Source organism: Vulpes lagopus, chromosome 11, assembly GCF_018345385.1.
Source record: "Vulpes lagopus strain Blue_001 chromosome 11, ASM1834538v1, whole genome shotgun sequence".
NCBI classification, from domain to species: domain Eukaryota; kingdom Metazoa; phylum Chordata; class Mammalia; order Carnivora; family Canidae; genus Vulpes; species Vulpes lagopus.
Genome location: NC_054834.1, coordinates 15,001,476 through 15,017,181, shown reverse-complemented (window position 1 = coordinate 15,017,181; position 15,706 = coordinate 15,001,476). Strand labels below are relative to the sequence as shown.

The following is a 15,706-nucleotide window of genomic DNA, read 5'->3' as shown; positions in this document are numbered from 1 at the left end:
GAATATCTGTTTGTAGAATTTCACCTTTTATTAACCTTTCTGGAAAAGATACTGATGAACTAACTTTTCAGAAATTAAGAATGAAGAACAATGAACCGGGCAGCCCGGGTGGCTCAGAGGTTTAGTGCTGCCTTCAGCCCAGGGTGCGATCCTGGAGACCAGGGATTGAGTCCCACGTTGGGCTCCCTGCTTGGAGCCTGCTTCTCCCTCTGCCTGTGTCTCTGCCTCTCTCTCTCTCTCTCTCTCTGTCTCTCATGAATAAATAAATAAAATCTTAAAAAAAAAAAAAAGAACAATGAACCTTGTAAAGATAAGTCAATTGCTATCTGGATAAACTGTATCTGTACTCAGAACAGTGAAGCTTTACATTTTTTATCTGCAGAACAAGCAATACTTTCTTTAACTGAAACACTAACACTTTCTTCCATCCTATCCCTAACTGAGGAAAACCTCACCATCCCACATGGCCCACACTACAAAACCCATTCACACAGTTTCTACCCAGAAGGTGGGGGAGGGGAGTCCTAGGACTGACCTGCTAAAGGATCCACTGAAGGAGTCGAAGGAGACCTCAGGTCACCTGATGAAGTCTATCTTCTGATCTTTAAAATTCGAGATTTGGTACTATTATATTCTATAATATATTTTAACTAAGTCATTATTAATGCTTCTTTTTTATATTGTCCTTTATCTTATCATTTTTAGCCAAATTTTTAAAAATCGGAACCTAAGGGCACATAAGTGATTTCCTTAACTAGAGATAGATATGGTAGGATATAGTATTCTTTTATGTTCTGATTTTTATTATTTTATTTTTACTTTTTTTTTTTTTTTTTTACAAAATATTTCTTTATTTGAGAGAAAGTGAGAGGGCAAGCATGTATGTGCAAGCCAGGAAAGGGGCAGAGGGCAAAGAAGAGCTCAGTATCTATGTGGCCTGGATGGTCACTACGGGAAGAACAGGGAGGCACAGTCTACCATCTCCTGAATCAAAATGAGCAGGAAACAGGCCTGTAGCAAATGGGGAACTAGTTCCAGTGCAGTTTCACCCAATCTTCTCACCTGTGATAACACTACTCTAACTTTAACGTAGAGACACACTCCTCTCCAACACTCCCAAATCCAACGCAGCTGCCACCAACACAGCATCTCAGTGAACACTGATACCACATTTTCCAGGGTGTGAATTTGGTGCCAGGTGATCCAAACTACTCCAGTCCAAATAAATTATAGAAAAAAACACATTTCCACAGGTCTAAAATATTTCCAAAGTAAAAACGATCACTTTTTTAAGTTATAAGCACATGAGGATACCACCATAAATGAAATACAATATTTAACAAATAAAGAAACTTTGTGCTTCAACCTAATTTAAATGTACAAATTAATTTATATTTTTAGAGGTTTAATTTATTTAGTTTTAGAGAGAGAGGGCAAACGTGAACAGGGGAGGGGCAAAGGGAAAACAGAATGAACATGAGTGGTGGAGGGGGCAGAGGGAAAGAGATTCCTCAAGCAGACTCCCCACTGAGCATGGAGCCTGACTCAGAGCTGGATCATGATCTGAGCTGAAGAAGACATTAAAAAAAAAAAAAAAAAGAGTAGGACATTCAACCAAGTGAGCCACCCAGGCACCTTCATGCAGCAAACTTTTAAGTGTGACTTTCATAAAAATTATGAAAAAGACAAATTAATGTTTCAATGAGACACTTAAAATGTATGTGATTTTCTGGCATGGTTTATGGAAGCAAAGTAACAGGTACAGGACAATTGTAATTTTTTCATATGCAACAAGTATTTAAGGCCAAAGCACAATTGGTTGAGATATACACATGTACAGGCTCCATGTTGATATATAATGAAAAATGACCTTTTTTTTTTTTTTAAGAAAAGATTTTTTTATTTGTTTATTCATGAGAGACACAGAGAAAAAGAGAGAGAGAGAGAGGCAGAGACACAGGCAGAGAGAAAGGCAGGCTCCAAGCAGGGAGTCCAACGTGGGACTTGATCCTGGGTCTCCAGGATCACATCCCAGGCCGAAGGGGTGCTAAACCGCTGAGCCACCCGGGCTGCTCGTGAAACATGACCTTAATGAGGAAAAAACAAATGAACATTTAATTTTGTGGGACATTAAATCCACAAGTGAAATATACAGAAACAAAAGGAGAATGGTCTTGTCACATTACCATAAAAAATTTAAAGAAAATATGACTTTAGGGATGTCTGGGTGGCTCAGTGGTTGGGTGTCTGCCTTCAGCTCAGGTCGTGGTCCTGGGGTCCTGGAATCGAGTTCCATGTCGGGTTTCCTGCATGGAGCCTGCTTCTCCCTCTGCCTGCGTCTCTGCCTCTCTCCCTCTCTCTCTATATCTCGAATGAATGAATGAATGAATGAAATAAAATAAAAATATGACTGTTCCACCACGACAGCATTAAGCACTGAAAAAGTCCTCAAAATTAGTCAGAAATTGGGATTTAAATTCTTCCTCGTTATCTGATTCCTTAAATTAAGTCTCATCTTCCATAAGACTTTTTCCTCATCTATAATATGCTATCAAAGTAATAATTTAATTCATCCAATTGAATGATTACACAAAAAAATTAGAACACAAGAAAATTTGTTCATTGGAGGAGAGGGGTGAGGGAAGCTAATAAAATATATGGGACATAGGGTGAATAATGTTCCAAATATTTTCACTAAGTGATAAAAAAGCAGTTAGAACCTGTTCTTTGTTTTGGATCTTTCATGAACTGCTAAAGAAAATAACATTTTGAGAAAATCAGAAGTAACATTTTGAATTTTTTTTTAATTTTTATTTATTTATGATAGTCACAGAGAAAGAGAGAGAGGCAGAGACATAGGCAGAGGGAGAAGCAGGCTCCATGCACCGGGAGCCCGATATGGGATTCGATCCCGGGTCTCCAGAATCACGCCCTGGGCCAAAGGCAGGCGCCAAACCGCTGGGCCACCCAGGGATCCCAGAAGTAACATTTTGAGAAAGTTAGAAGAACTAATGATAAAAAGTTTCACAGTGACCTAAAAACACAAAATTTGCAATGGAAAACTTCGTTGCAGTCCAGCATCCCCCTACCCCCCCCCCACCCCCGCCAAAAAAACCTCCATATCAAAATCCCAAGTGAAGACAATGCTAACTTGTTTATTTGATCTCAATGGCACCGCTACAGTAGGAACATCCCACAAAGACCAAAAGTCAATTGGCCCCATTGTTTGAGTCTGCTGAAGTAACAAGGAGTTAACTGTGGCTCAGAAACTGGTTTCATCATCCTGAAAACGTTCTGGCTCATAGTCTATGAGTCAAAAACAATAAGCCAAAAACTCTAACAACCCAGGACTGCCTATTCAGGTTATTCACCAGACTTGGCACTCAGCGATTTTTGGCTGATGCCAAAAATTGATTTTAACATCAAAGGATAAAGACTTATGACCGGTGAACACAGTCAAACCCTAAAGGTGTAACGAGACCTTGAGGTACAATGGCAGCATTGTTGGAATAAGTACACAGCATTTGGAAGCCAGATTCATTTCAACTTGAAACTGTAAGTGTATTTACAAGTAAGTCTTACTCAGACCATAAAAACTGCAGAGAAGTTCCACCTTAAATCCTTTTTGGCTTAAGGCAGAATGTGCATACATCCATAGTACAGTCAACAGAAATGTCTTGCCCAAAGACCAGACACTGAATTTTGCCTTTAACCCTTCATTTCCCATCCTATGCCTTAGATGACTGATTTAAAAAAAACAAAAAAACAAAAAAACACAACTGACCAAAAATCCAAAATATCTGATCCATCTGTTTTAGTATTGTGACTACAGAACTCCTGCGACTAATGATATATTGAGCAATTCATTCTGGGTACCTCAAGTTTGCCCTGCCCTAGTAACTGCTACTAGTAACTGCTACACAATGCCTACAAAGCCCTTCAGACTAGGGCCATCTCCTTGCAAAAGAAAAACTAAAGGCCTCCCTAGACCAGAGTTGTATCAAAAAGTATATGACTTTAAAAATCAAACCTCCACAGAGTTACAGAAGATCCCTGATCTAACTGAAAAATACAAAATATCAATCTAGAAGCATCCAGACTGTGACAATAAGTAACCATTGCTCGAAATGCTTTAAGCCAAGTACCTATTTTAGTGAGCTTCTATGTTCTCTGGATTCAAAAGCCTCAGAAGGATGGAGAAAATACAGGATGTTTACTTAACAAAATCCTGCTTTATCACAGCAGTATATAAAAAAAAAAAAGAACATGAAAAGGAACTAATAGTTAGTTTATTCTAAAGAATTAACTTTTGAAAACAAAAAGCTTCCTCCAGATAAACCATGCTCTTTTCCTCGTTCCTGTGTTATTCTAATTGTCTTCTGTACAATTTGAAGGAGAGAGTCAGAGCTGAACTATCCAAAAGGAAGATGAAGCGTGATGTGGAGGAGAAGAAACCTCCACTACCCTCTTAGGTTCAGACACTGGGGCCCACAAATCAAACTGATAAAAGGCAAATTAACAGGAGGAAAAGAAACTTGTTTGTTTACGCATATCAAAGTGCATACACACAAGAAAACTTGGTGATGAGCAACTCAAAGGGACTTAACAAACGGTGCTGGAAGGGAAAGAGGCCTTGTGAAGAATAAGAGGTTGGGGGTGGTTGAGAGAAGGGGACTAAGTACAGTACAAAAGGGTTGTTTGTTTACTAGGTGTGTTACACAGATAAGATCCTCCCCACTCCTGGTTTGAGAAAGGGAAACACTTCTACAAATGGAATTTATCTCAGGCTTTTAGACAGAAGGTAAGAGGGCAGAAAGCTACTGCCTTGGGTTTGAAATAATTTTTTTTGCCATAGTGGCTTGTTTTGAGGTTGCAAACCCCTTAGCATGCTCAGGGAATACACCCCGAAATTAGAAGAATGTTTTTTCATTTTCTTTTTCTTAAGAATTTTAAGATTGCCATTTTGTGTACTTTTTCAACCATGGGTGGCAATGGAAATTCTTCTTTAGCTTGCTGTTGAGAGTACTGTCAATTTTCATTTTGCTGGGAGAAAAAGAGGCCCCATGCTTCAAGCTTTTAAAGGATTTAACCAGGCCCTGGAGGGCCATCGATCTCTGTACTCTCACCTCATGCCTTTCAATATATTTGCCAAAAATACCATAAATAGCTTTAGAACATTAATGAAAGTCATTATAACTAGGAGTTATTACTGTAAAGGACATATCATTAGCATTAAACCATTTAAGTAGAAATATTGAAACTTAAGAGACCACCACAGTCAACTTCTGGTCAACTCTTTTAAATCAGGCAAGCAACATTCTTTTGAAATCCCAGAAAGAGGAGAGGGGTTTTCTATCATTGAAGCAGCAGGATGTTACTCTGTCTTAAACAAAGAAAAAAGTCATGTAGAAAGACTTGCTGGCTAACTGCCGCCCTGTCACTGGCAAGAAGCCACCTTCGGCTGGAAAAGCATTTAACCAAAACATTCATTTTCAAATATCTTTATGGGCAATCCATTTTATTTATTTTTATTTATTTTTATATTTAATTTATTTATTCATGAGAAACACACAGAGAGAAAGAGGCAGAGACAGAAGCAGGCTCCATGCAGGGAGCCCGACGTGGGACTCAATCCCGGGTCTCCAGGGTCACGCCCTGGACTGAAGGCGGCATGAAACCGCTGAGCCACCGGGGCTGCCCTGGGCAATCCATTTTAATGTCGTGTACATTTCTAACTTAGGTAGAGAGTAACTTTTAAGAAGAAAATGAAAAACAAATGTCATAAACTTCTCAGAATTAGAATTAAAACACTACCACAGGAGTATTATGTATAAGAAAGTAATTCTAAGAAAGGGAGGGAAAAGACCCTAATACTGAAAAAAGAAATGATTGAACACAAACTTACTTACAACTTGATTATGGAAATACAAACTCACATTTAGGTCAGGCGTCAAATCATCATGCCACCCAGTTCTGAAAAGGGAACACAGTCCTTTCCCTCTTATGTCACAGCTCTGCCTAGTGGAGAAAGACACCGAGCATCAGGCAGGTGCAAATGGACAAGGGCTGGGAACACAAAGGCCTCAGCTCAAAAGGAGGATTTAATAAAAGGGTCAGATTTTATAATGTCAAACCATGACTCCCCCAGTAGGGATGGGGGAGGGGGTGTCAATTAAAGTAATTAATTTTCAGTGCTATTTTAGTAGGGTCTTACTACTAAAAAATTTAGAAGTACAAGTGCCGTTCCATCTGCCTTGGTGGATACAAAGAGGCTTTTCTTCCTGTAAGAAAGGCTTATTGTTAAAACAAGAATTCTGCGATCTTTTAAAAAAGGATAAACAAACGATAAACCAAAAGAGGGCATACAGAATCAATTTCCAACGTGCACTAAGTAAGTGGCTTACTCCAGAACTTATTAGTCCATTAGAACTGGTGACCTAGACTGTGCTGGATACTACAAAGAAAGGCAGGCGAGAGGCCTCCTACCCTTTACACCACTCCCTGGCCACACCATCCATTTGGTCACTGACATTTACTGATTTTTTTTCTTTTACTTTTTCCTGATACTTCCAAGTATTATCTAAATCTTACTTTTACATGGAAAACCTCCATGACAAAAAGTACCAAAGGTATACCTCTACAAATGCACAGTGCCTTGAGGAAATCTTTAATAAATATAAATATGCTATAATACAAAATCCCAAGGAATTTATAGTTCTGAATTTCCTACATTGGACCATAAGTATACATTTTATAATCAGAATATATAGTTTTTACAATTAAGTAGTAACTTAACAATTAGGTGCGTTATACCATGGTGACTAGGAGTATGGGTTCTGGCTGACTGCCCATATATGCATGACTACTCATAAAATTCAAATCACTTACTATCCCTAACCACCATCTAGAAAAAAGAGAATTTAGGTGTGGCTGGGTGGCCCAGTCAGTTAAGCAGTCGACTCTTGATTTCAGCTCAGGTCATGAGATCAAACTCTGCATTCAGTGGGCATTCTGCTTGAGATTCTCTCCCTCTTCCCACCCCCCTCTACCTCCATATATACATGCTCTTTTTATTAATTAATTTAATTAATTAATTAATTAATTCATTCATTCATTCATGAGAGACACAGAGAGAGAGAGAGAGAGAGAGGCAGAGACACAGGCAGAGGGAGAAGCAGGCTCCATGCAGGGAGCCCAACATGGGACCCGATCCTGGGTCTCCAGGATCACACCCTGGGCTGAAGGCGGCGCTAAACCGCTGTGCCACCCAGACTGCCCTCTCTCTAAAATAAATAAATAAACCTCTTTAAAAAAAAAAAAAACCACAGTATTTAATGGGAGTATCTGTCTCTTAACACTGTAGGAGGATGGCACAATATAATATATACAAAAGTGGTTGGCAAAGTGGGAGGCCTTAATAATTATTACAGCTTCACTACTACAGTAGTAGGCTTATCACCTAAATATATCCCAAAGTTATAAGTTTGGGGTGAGGGCTTTATTGTTCCACCTGAAGGTCATAACAGTTTATGATACTGTTTTCATAGAAAATTAATTTTCCACCAAGAATTTAAAAAACAAAACAAAACACTAAAAACAAACCCTGTCCTTCTTTTGCCAACAAGCAAACCTTGAAAGAGACTGAAATAGCACCCAAGGGGTTTTTTTGCCTCCCTTCTCCCATTTCACCTCCCAAGAATTCATAGCATTATGTTTTCAGAGAGCTCTAGAAAACGCACCCTGCTGTATGCCATTTTCAAGTGTAAAAATGTTCACACGGCTAAACTGAAGAGTACTACATACTAGAACTTCTGTTGAGAACAACCAGCAGAGCAAGAGTTATCTTAAGGAATGGTAAACATGTACGGACTTTCATTTACTGGTACGGACTTTAATCGTCATTCTCATGACCACCCAAAAAGCTATAATGCAAAATTCTTGTGATTTGGAGCCAAATGGTATTGTTTTTGAAACTTTCTACTATAACGTTACACATTAATGTAACAGAAAACTCACTCAAAAGAATTCTTACTCTTGGATCTCTCTACAAGTACTGGCAGTGTTCTAGTAGAAGCAAGTGTGCTAAGTACTTACTAAATCCCTGGCACTATTGTACACATTTTACATATAATAATTGATTTACTGTTTGCAACAATGCTTTGAGGTAAGTAAACACTTCGGGGCCCCCAGGGACAGCTGAGGAAATTGAGGCACACAAGGGAGAAGCAGTGACTCTCACAACTGAGACACAGACACAATCTGTTGCTTTTCACCACCACCAGGCTGGTATGTCTGGTGGCTAGTAACCGCTTCTATTGGCAGGAACACTTCTGGAGTGCCTAAAGCACCTACACAAATACGTAGAACATTTGGGAGGACAAAATGAAGTGTCCACAGAGAACCACAAGACTCTTCCTCTCTCCTTTCTCAAATCAGCATAATAGCCTGAATAAGAGGACACTGTCTGCTATAGTGTTCCCAGGATTCATTCATTCTTATCTGAAAAGGAATTTCATAATGAACGTAAGTACTCAGATGACATAACTTCACCAAAAATAATCAGAATTTCTCCCTCCCTAATCATTCATTCTAATTGGAGCAGTCACCATTCCTGCCCTGGTATCTCACACTTCTCTAATCCTTGGCCTATAATGCTGCAGAGTCAAGTTTCGAAAACAGAAAACCGATCCCATTACTGCCCCACTTTAAAGCTTTTCAGGGTTGCCCCATATCCTACGGCTACAGAACACTGCTTGGGTTTGGGATCAGCCCCCTATGAATTTATGGACCTTGGCCAAAAAAACAAGTGCACAGAAATTTTGCATACAGTCACCCCAAGGCACAATTGTGCCCCAAGGCACAATTTACTTAATGCCTTAAAATTCCAAACATAAGTAACAAAATTCCATCTTTAATTTCAAAAAGGAATTAAAGATTTCTCCAAGCAAGTCCATAAATATTTGGTGAAGGTAAGAGATAATAGTATTTTAGCTGAAACCCATCCATCAACATACAGATTACATGTCAAAAACTTTAAAAAGGAATTTAGGAGCTTCAGAATGATAAACTTTCCCATAACTGTGTCCTTTTATTTGTGTCATTAGGACAGTTATTCTAATGTCCTTGGAAATTCAACTCACCAGCACTTTATGAATGGCTCAGCTGTGTATATACATATGAAAGTTTAAAGCAAAAAAAAAAAAAAAGTTTAAAGCACTATTTTCAATTAGCCTCACAGAAAAACAGAAGGAAGGATAGAAGAGTACTGTCATCGACTGAGGAATATTATAAAAGACCAGGCTACCAGGTATGAGAGTCAAGAAGCTCAACTAGGAGCAACTAGAAACAAGGGGGGGTGGGAGGCCCAGGAAAATGCAAAGCCCAAGGAAGCCAAGTCCTTGGGATCAAACCAAATTCCTCCCTGCGCCCACATCCCTGCATCTAGTGACAGTGACAGGGCAACAGAGGCAGAAGAATGTCACCCAAGACCAGCAGGAGGCACAGAGAAAATTTTCAAGCAGTAGAGAATCACACCATGTATTTTAGAAAGCTTCAAATCACTGACGATGTAACCTTCTGATGTTCAAAGTAAGACTATCTGTGTCACTGTGGAAAAGTCAAAGCCTTGCTGCAAAAGCCTTTAGATTATCACTGCAATAGTGCCTTACCTGTGTACGGCCCTTTACAGTTTCCAAAGTATATCTAACTTTCAGCCTCACAATCATCCCAGGCAAAAGAAAATGCCCACCTTCAATTTTGCACATGAAAGGTCTTCTGACTCTACTCGCCTCTCCACGAACATAATATCGTGGGACTCCCCTGACTGATGTCAGGAGAAATACGCATAGTACGTCCACATAATATGAACAGAGAGAAAAAAAATGGAGCCAAAAGCAGGAGAAGCAAGTTAAGAAATGAACATGGAGGGACGCCTGGGTGGCTCAGCGGTTGAGCGTCTGCCTTCAGCCCAGGGCGTGATCCTGGGGTCCTGGGATCAAGTTCCGCATCAGGCTCCCTGCGAGGAGCCCACTTCTCCCTCTGCTATGTCTCTGCCTCTCTGTCTCAGTGTCTCTCATGAATAAACAAATAAAAGCTTAAAAAAAAAAGAAAAGAACATGGAGAATTTGAATAAAGAAATTATTCTCTAAAAAATGTATAATATCTGCCATATGTATAGCATATACATGCAAGTCAAACCACAATTATAAAGCAAACAATAACGGAGCCATCCCACAAGAACAATGAAGGGAAACAATGAAGGGAAGCGGGGTTAAGGCCAGAAGGAAAGGAAGATTGTTGGGTTTTGTGTTTCTTTTATTTTTCTAATTAATTTTTTTTTAAGTAATTTCTACACCCAACATGGGGGTTGAATTCACAACTCCAAGGACCAAAGAGTCAGATGCTTTACCAACTTAGTCAGCCTGGCACCCATGTTCCTTTTAAAAGGGGGTAAAATGAAAAGGAAAAAATGCCAGTGAAAAGGGAAAGGCTGTGAATTTCACTGTGAACATCCACTTCTCCAAGGTTAAAGTAATTTCCTTAAGATCATTTACTGAGCCCTCGTCCATTCATCCAGGTACTGTCCAGTACACTGATGATGATCTTGTGACCTCTCTCTAGCCCCAGAGTTACGCCTCACCAGGTTCCATGCCATTTATTTCAGTGTGGATTTTTAAAAGCTCCCTGAGTAATGCTTCGACCAAAATGATAACCTGCCTGAATGTGTAAAAGATGTATTTTTCTTTCCCAAAGAAGGTGCCACGGAGCTCCTCTTACTGCTACATCACCTTTAGAAAGAAAACCAGAGGAGGTGCTTCTTCAAAGACCCCAAACTCCTGAGACTGAAAATCTGGAGCCTCTACTTCACCATCAAGAGATTTCTTCCTTGTTGGTTGCACTGTTATGGAAGTTGCAGTTTTAGAATTATTTCCATCACATGTAACTAGAGGAATGAGTAGAGTCTCTGAAGCCTTTAGAAACAATTCCATCATAAAGCGTTAAGCAGATATTTCTGAGCTCTGTTTTCAGCCACTTTTTCAGGAGATGGTTCCTTCTCTACTCACGAGTGCAGGTAACTCAGCACCTTCTTTCCTCCATAAAAGGCAAGAATTTTATCTTACAGACTCCAGATGCATTACAGTTAAAAACTATTCTGTTCGCTGATGCCAAAACTAGTACATTCACTCACTATCCTATCATCACCCTGTTTAATTTTCTCCATAGCACCAATCTGAAATTATTCACGGTCACTACCATATCCCTAGCACACTGAAAAACTGGTTACAATTAACAAGACTCCCCAGAAATCTGCAGTGAGCCGCCCCTCCCCCTGGCCACCTCAGAACACAAGGGCTCAATTCCACACAGAGCATGTGGCCTTGGAAAGCAAGAGCTGAGGTCAGAACAGGTGGACTCAGCCCTGTCACTTACTGGCAGCTGAAGGACCTCTTGCTGCCGCAGATGAACAATTCATGCCTCAGTAAGTATAATAATACACAAATATGGCGAAATCCATAAGTAAATTTTTAGTCATTTTGGAACAAACCAGTAAATCAACAATTTTGAATCTGCTAGATAAAAGGGAAGAATCAAGCTAGTATACAGACTTTCCTAAACAAAACGCACCTCAAGTATATGCAAACAGTTGATACGGGGAAGCTTCTCTACAAAGTATTATAGGAAATGAATAAAGGAAAGATGGAATGGGGCACCTGGCTGCCTCAGTGGTAGAGTGTGCAACTCTTCATCTCAAGGTTATAAGTTCAAGCCCCACATTGAGTGGGTATAGAGCTTACTTAAAAATAAAATCTTAAAAAAAAAGGAAAGATGGAATGATATGAACAATTTTTTTATATGAACAATTTAGAATATCTCATGAATTAATGGATGCAGGCAGTGGCTATCACAACAGGCTGATATCACAAAAGAAGGGTTAGTCAGACATTACATGCATTGAAAGATATAAAGTTAAAACTTCTTTCTGCCTAACAAGTAGTAATTTTTTTAAACCTGAGTAAAAAATGGCAACAGATATGACAGGGATTAAGGGGATGGAAGGGGCACGAGTGAGAGTCACACAAAGGTTGTTTCTTGAACTCTTATTTTTTTAAAAAAAGAGAAAAATCACCCAAAAAGAAAAGCTGGCAAAGAAATTAGAAACATACAAATGAAAAAGTAGAAACAGCTAATAAATATAAAAGGGGAAAGTTTGACCTCATTTATAATCAACTGAAAATTAAAATAATGACTTATCTATTTGTTTATACTGCACTGGAGAACTCACAAGAGTTTAGTTACATAACTTAAAGTATAAACTGGCAAACTTTTCAAAGATCAGTTAGGAAATATGCTTCAAAATATATTTTTAAGGCACCTGTTGATCCAGTAATTTGAAACTTAGAAGTTCATGTTCCAGAAATTAAGTGTTCATTACAGCATTAAATATAACAGTAAAAAGAAAAACCATGCATATATCATAAATGCCCAACAATGGGAAACATTAAATAAGCTGTTTGATTTAGTAAAATTTTGTTAAATAATCATTCTTGTGAAGAACATTTATGAAAAAAGGAATATGCTGTTAACCTTAAGACTCATAAATGGTATGGTAGATAGATCAATTTTCTAATAAACATTTATGAAGGAGACTAGAAAGATCGACACTAAAGTATTACCAATTCCTAATTAGCAAAGTTAAGTATTCTTTCCCTGAACTCAAAAATGTTGGCAATGGACACATACTACTCTCCTATCTAGAGAAATGACACACCACACACACCATTAGCTGAACTGACTAAAGGATTTCAATAACATTAACTCTACAAAAAGTCCTGGGCAATTCATGGAAGTTGTCTGGGCCTGTTTTTTTTTTTTTTTTCCAGAGATAAAATTCACAAACTGAACTAAGTGAGTGGTTTTCAAACTGTGAGACCATGCATATGAAGTGCTTTAGTATCTGGCCCAGAATGAACACTCAATACATATTAATGTTGTTTCTTACTATTAACCAAAAGTTCACGCAGTGGCAAACAGAACCTGCCAAGCAAGCCTGAGGATTCCAGACCCACAACTCTCATTTCAACCACTTGCCATTTATGCTTTAAATACTGGATTCCTGGATATGATTTCAACTAAAGAAAAGGTTCCACTATTTTAACATTCTAAAACCACTTAAGGGATCCCTGGGTGGCGCAGCGGTTTGACGCCTGCCTTTGGCCCAGGGCGCGATCCTGGAGAACCGGGATCGAATCCCACATCGGGCTCCTGGCGCATGGAGCCTGCTTCTCCCTCTGCCTGTGCCTCTGCCTCTCTCTGTCTCTGTGTGACTATCATAAATAAATAAAAAAAATTTAAAAAAATAAAATAAAAAAAAATAAAACCACTTAAGTAGATAATCTCTAAGGTCCCTCAGAGTGTTATGTTATTCTAAATATTACACATTTCACATCCCTTTGGCAAGTCCAGAAATACTATTGGTGAACACACAAATAATAAAAATCCAGGTTAAATATATTTGACATCATTCTAATATACTGCATGTTTTTGTTAACTCTGAGATTCCATGGTGGTTTTCCTCTTAATGCATGCTCACATTACAGATACTAGTTACGAAAAGTTTTCTGCAATTACTCCTCAGTTGGTATCTTGAAAATCCCAGCATTTTACACAACGAAAAATGATGTACTAAATGAAAAAGATATCTTTAGAAAAATCTTAAAACTGTGCCTTTTAACTTGAAGAAGAGAGTCCTTTAAACAGTGGAAACCACCTCTTAAATTAACTGTTTGGAAAGGACTGGAAAGTAGCACTAACTTCTGTAGTCTATCCACTACTCAATGAAGACACTCTCAAGGACTAGGTAAAGCACGGCACTTTATTCACTTGTGCTGTGTTCCCCTCCACATTGAGTAAGCGCTTCACAGAAAATAGTACACATTAGTACAAATAATTCTAAAAGCCAGAGAAAGCCCACCAGATAAACTACATTCCTGAATACTGGCTTGATAGTATTTTATTTTTTGACCTTATCCCAGTTTTACAAATAAGATCAAAGATCAAGTGAATAGGGGGATCCCTGGGTGGCTCAGCGATTTAGTGCCTGCCTTTGGCCCAGGGGCGTGGTCCTGGAGTCCTGGGATCCATTCCTACATCCGGCTCCCTGCATGGAGCCTGCTTCTCCCTCTGCCTGTATCTCTGCCACCCCCCATGAGTAAATAAATAAAATCTAAAAAAAAAAAAAAAAAAAAAAAGATCAAGTGAATATCCGTGGTTTCCACCAATATCTTTCTAATCAAGACTCCTATTATTCTTAATGAAAAAAGTTAATGACAAGATAAGGAAAAAATGGCTGCAAGGACACAAGTGGTACAAGGGAAGGGCAGCAGTCAAATGACCTTTAAATCCGTTTGAATCCTCAATGAATCACTTTGAATCCTCAATGCAGAATCTGTTACATCTACCTAGAGGCACAAGTGGCTTAAGGAAACAAGTCCTCTTTGATTTTACCCAATGTTAGTTCCAGCCTACTAGCCACTATTTACTACTTCCAGGACATTATTAGTAAGGTATGTAACCCCTCAGGATCTGTTTAACTCATTTGCAAATAAGGAACAACAGTACCTAGTCTACAGGGCAGGCCAGAGGCCTAAATGAGAATGACTATTAGGAAAGTGATAAATATTTGTTGAGTCCCCTTCTCCATTATATCTGAAAATTAGACCCTGGTTTGATTATTTTTTCTGCCACAGCGACTCAGAGGGGGTGTCCATGCCCCACAACAATTTTCAAAGTAGGTTCACAAATCCCAGGAAATCCAGAAGATCAAAACTATTCTCATAATGGTAACAAGATATCACTTGCCCTTTTCACTGTGCTAACATTTGCACTGATGATGTAAATTAGTGTGGGTAAAAAAGGACTAGCACCCCATATGGACTGGCCCCAAACTGTACCCGCTAGCAGTCACTGTACTCTTCTCTTAACCTGCGCTTAAAACAATGTCAGTTTTACTGAGAGTGTATTTTACTAAGGAGTAAAACATTTATTATTATCTCAACCCTGACCACATATTCAGACCAATGAAACAGGAAGCACTTCTGTTGCATACATTTGTTTCAAGGAAAAACATCTGTGCAACAAGGGTTCTGGTTGCAAAGAGAACTGGTCTCTTTTTCTAAGGAACACCTTTCTTATAATCTAACAGAGGAGCCACGGTTATTCAAACTTAGGTATCCAGCAGACATAGTCTCAAAAATTAATGAAGTGAAACTCCTGCTTTAATACAAACAGCTGGTGCAAGGACATACAATGAGTTTAAGGATCTCTTTCCTTTTTAGCCCAAATAACATTCTGTGACAGACTAAAGGCAGAACCATTATATATAAGAAACTAGCTTCTATTAAGCCAGACATTAACAAAACTGTCATTGACAGTTGTAAAACAATGTCATTCTTCTAATTTTTTTCAAAAAGTGTTTTTTCATTTGTCATTTTAAAATATGCTATTATATTAAACAATGGTTTCCTATTCTATCTTTTTAAAGATTTTATTTTTTTTTTATTTCTATTTATTTATGATAGTCACACAGAGAGAGAGAGAGAGGGGGGCAGAGACATAGGCAGAGGGAGAAGCAGACTCCATGCACCCGGAGCCTGACGTGGGATTCGATCCTGGGTCTCCAGGATAGCGCCCTGGGCCAAAGGCAGGC

At 38.9% G+C, this 15,706-nt stretch overlaps 1 protein-coding gene across 3 annotated transcripts in view; it reads right to left on the bottom strand.

The window, feature by feature from the left end:
• SRPK2 (SRSF protein kinase 2) overlaps window positions 1–15,706 on the bottom strand; it is a 247,192-nt gene that overhangs the window by 163,637 nt on the left and 67,849 nt on the right. Inside the window, exon 2 of one of the 3 annotated variants that reach the window (XM_041773342.1) lies at window positions 5,937–6,018. The exons of the other annotated variants lie outside the window; for them this stretch is intronic. Within the exon in view, the coding sequence (XP_041629276.1) occupies window positions 5,937–5,938 (2 nt within the window). The 5' untranslated portion in view covers window positions 5,939–6,018. The remainder of the gene's footprint in view (window positions 1–5,936; window positions 6,019–15,706) is intronic. 3 annotated transcript variants of the gene reach the window in all.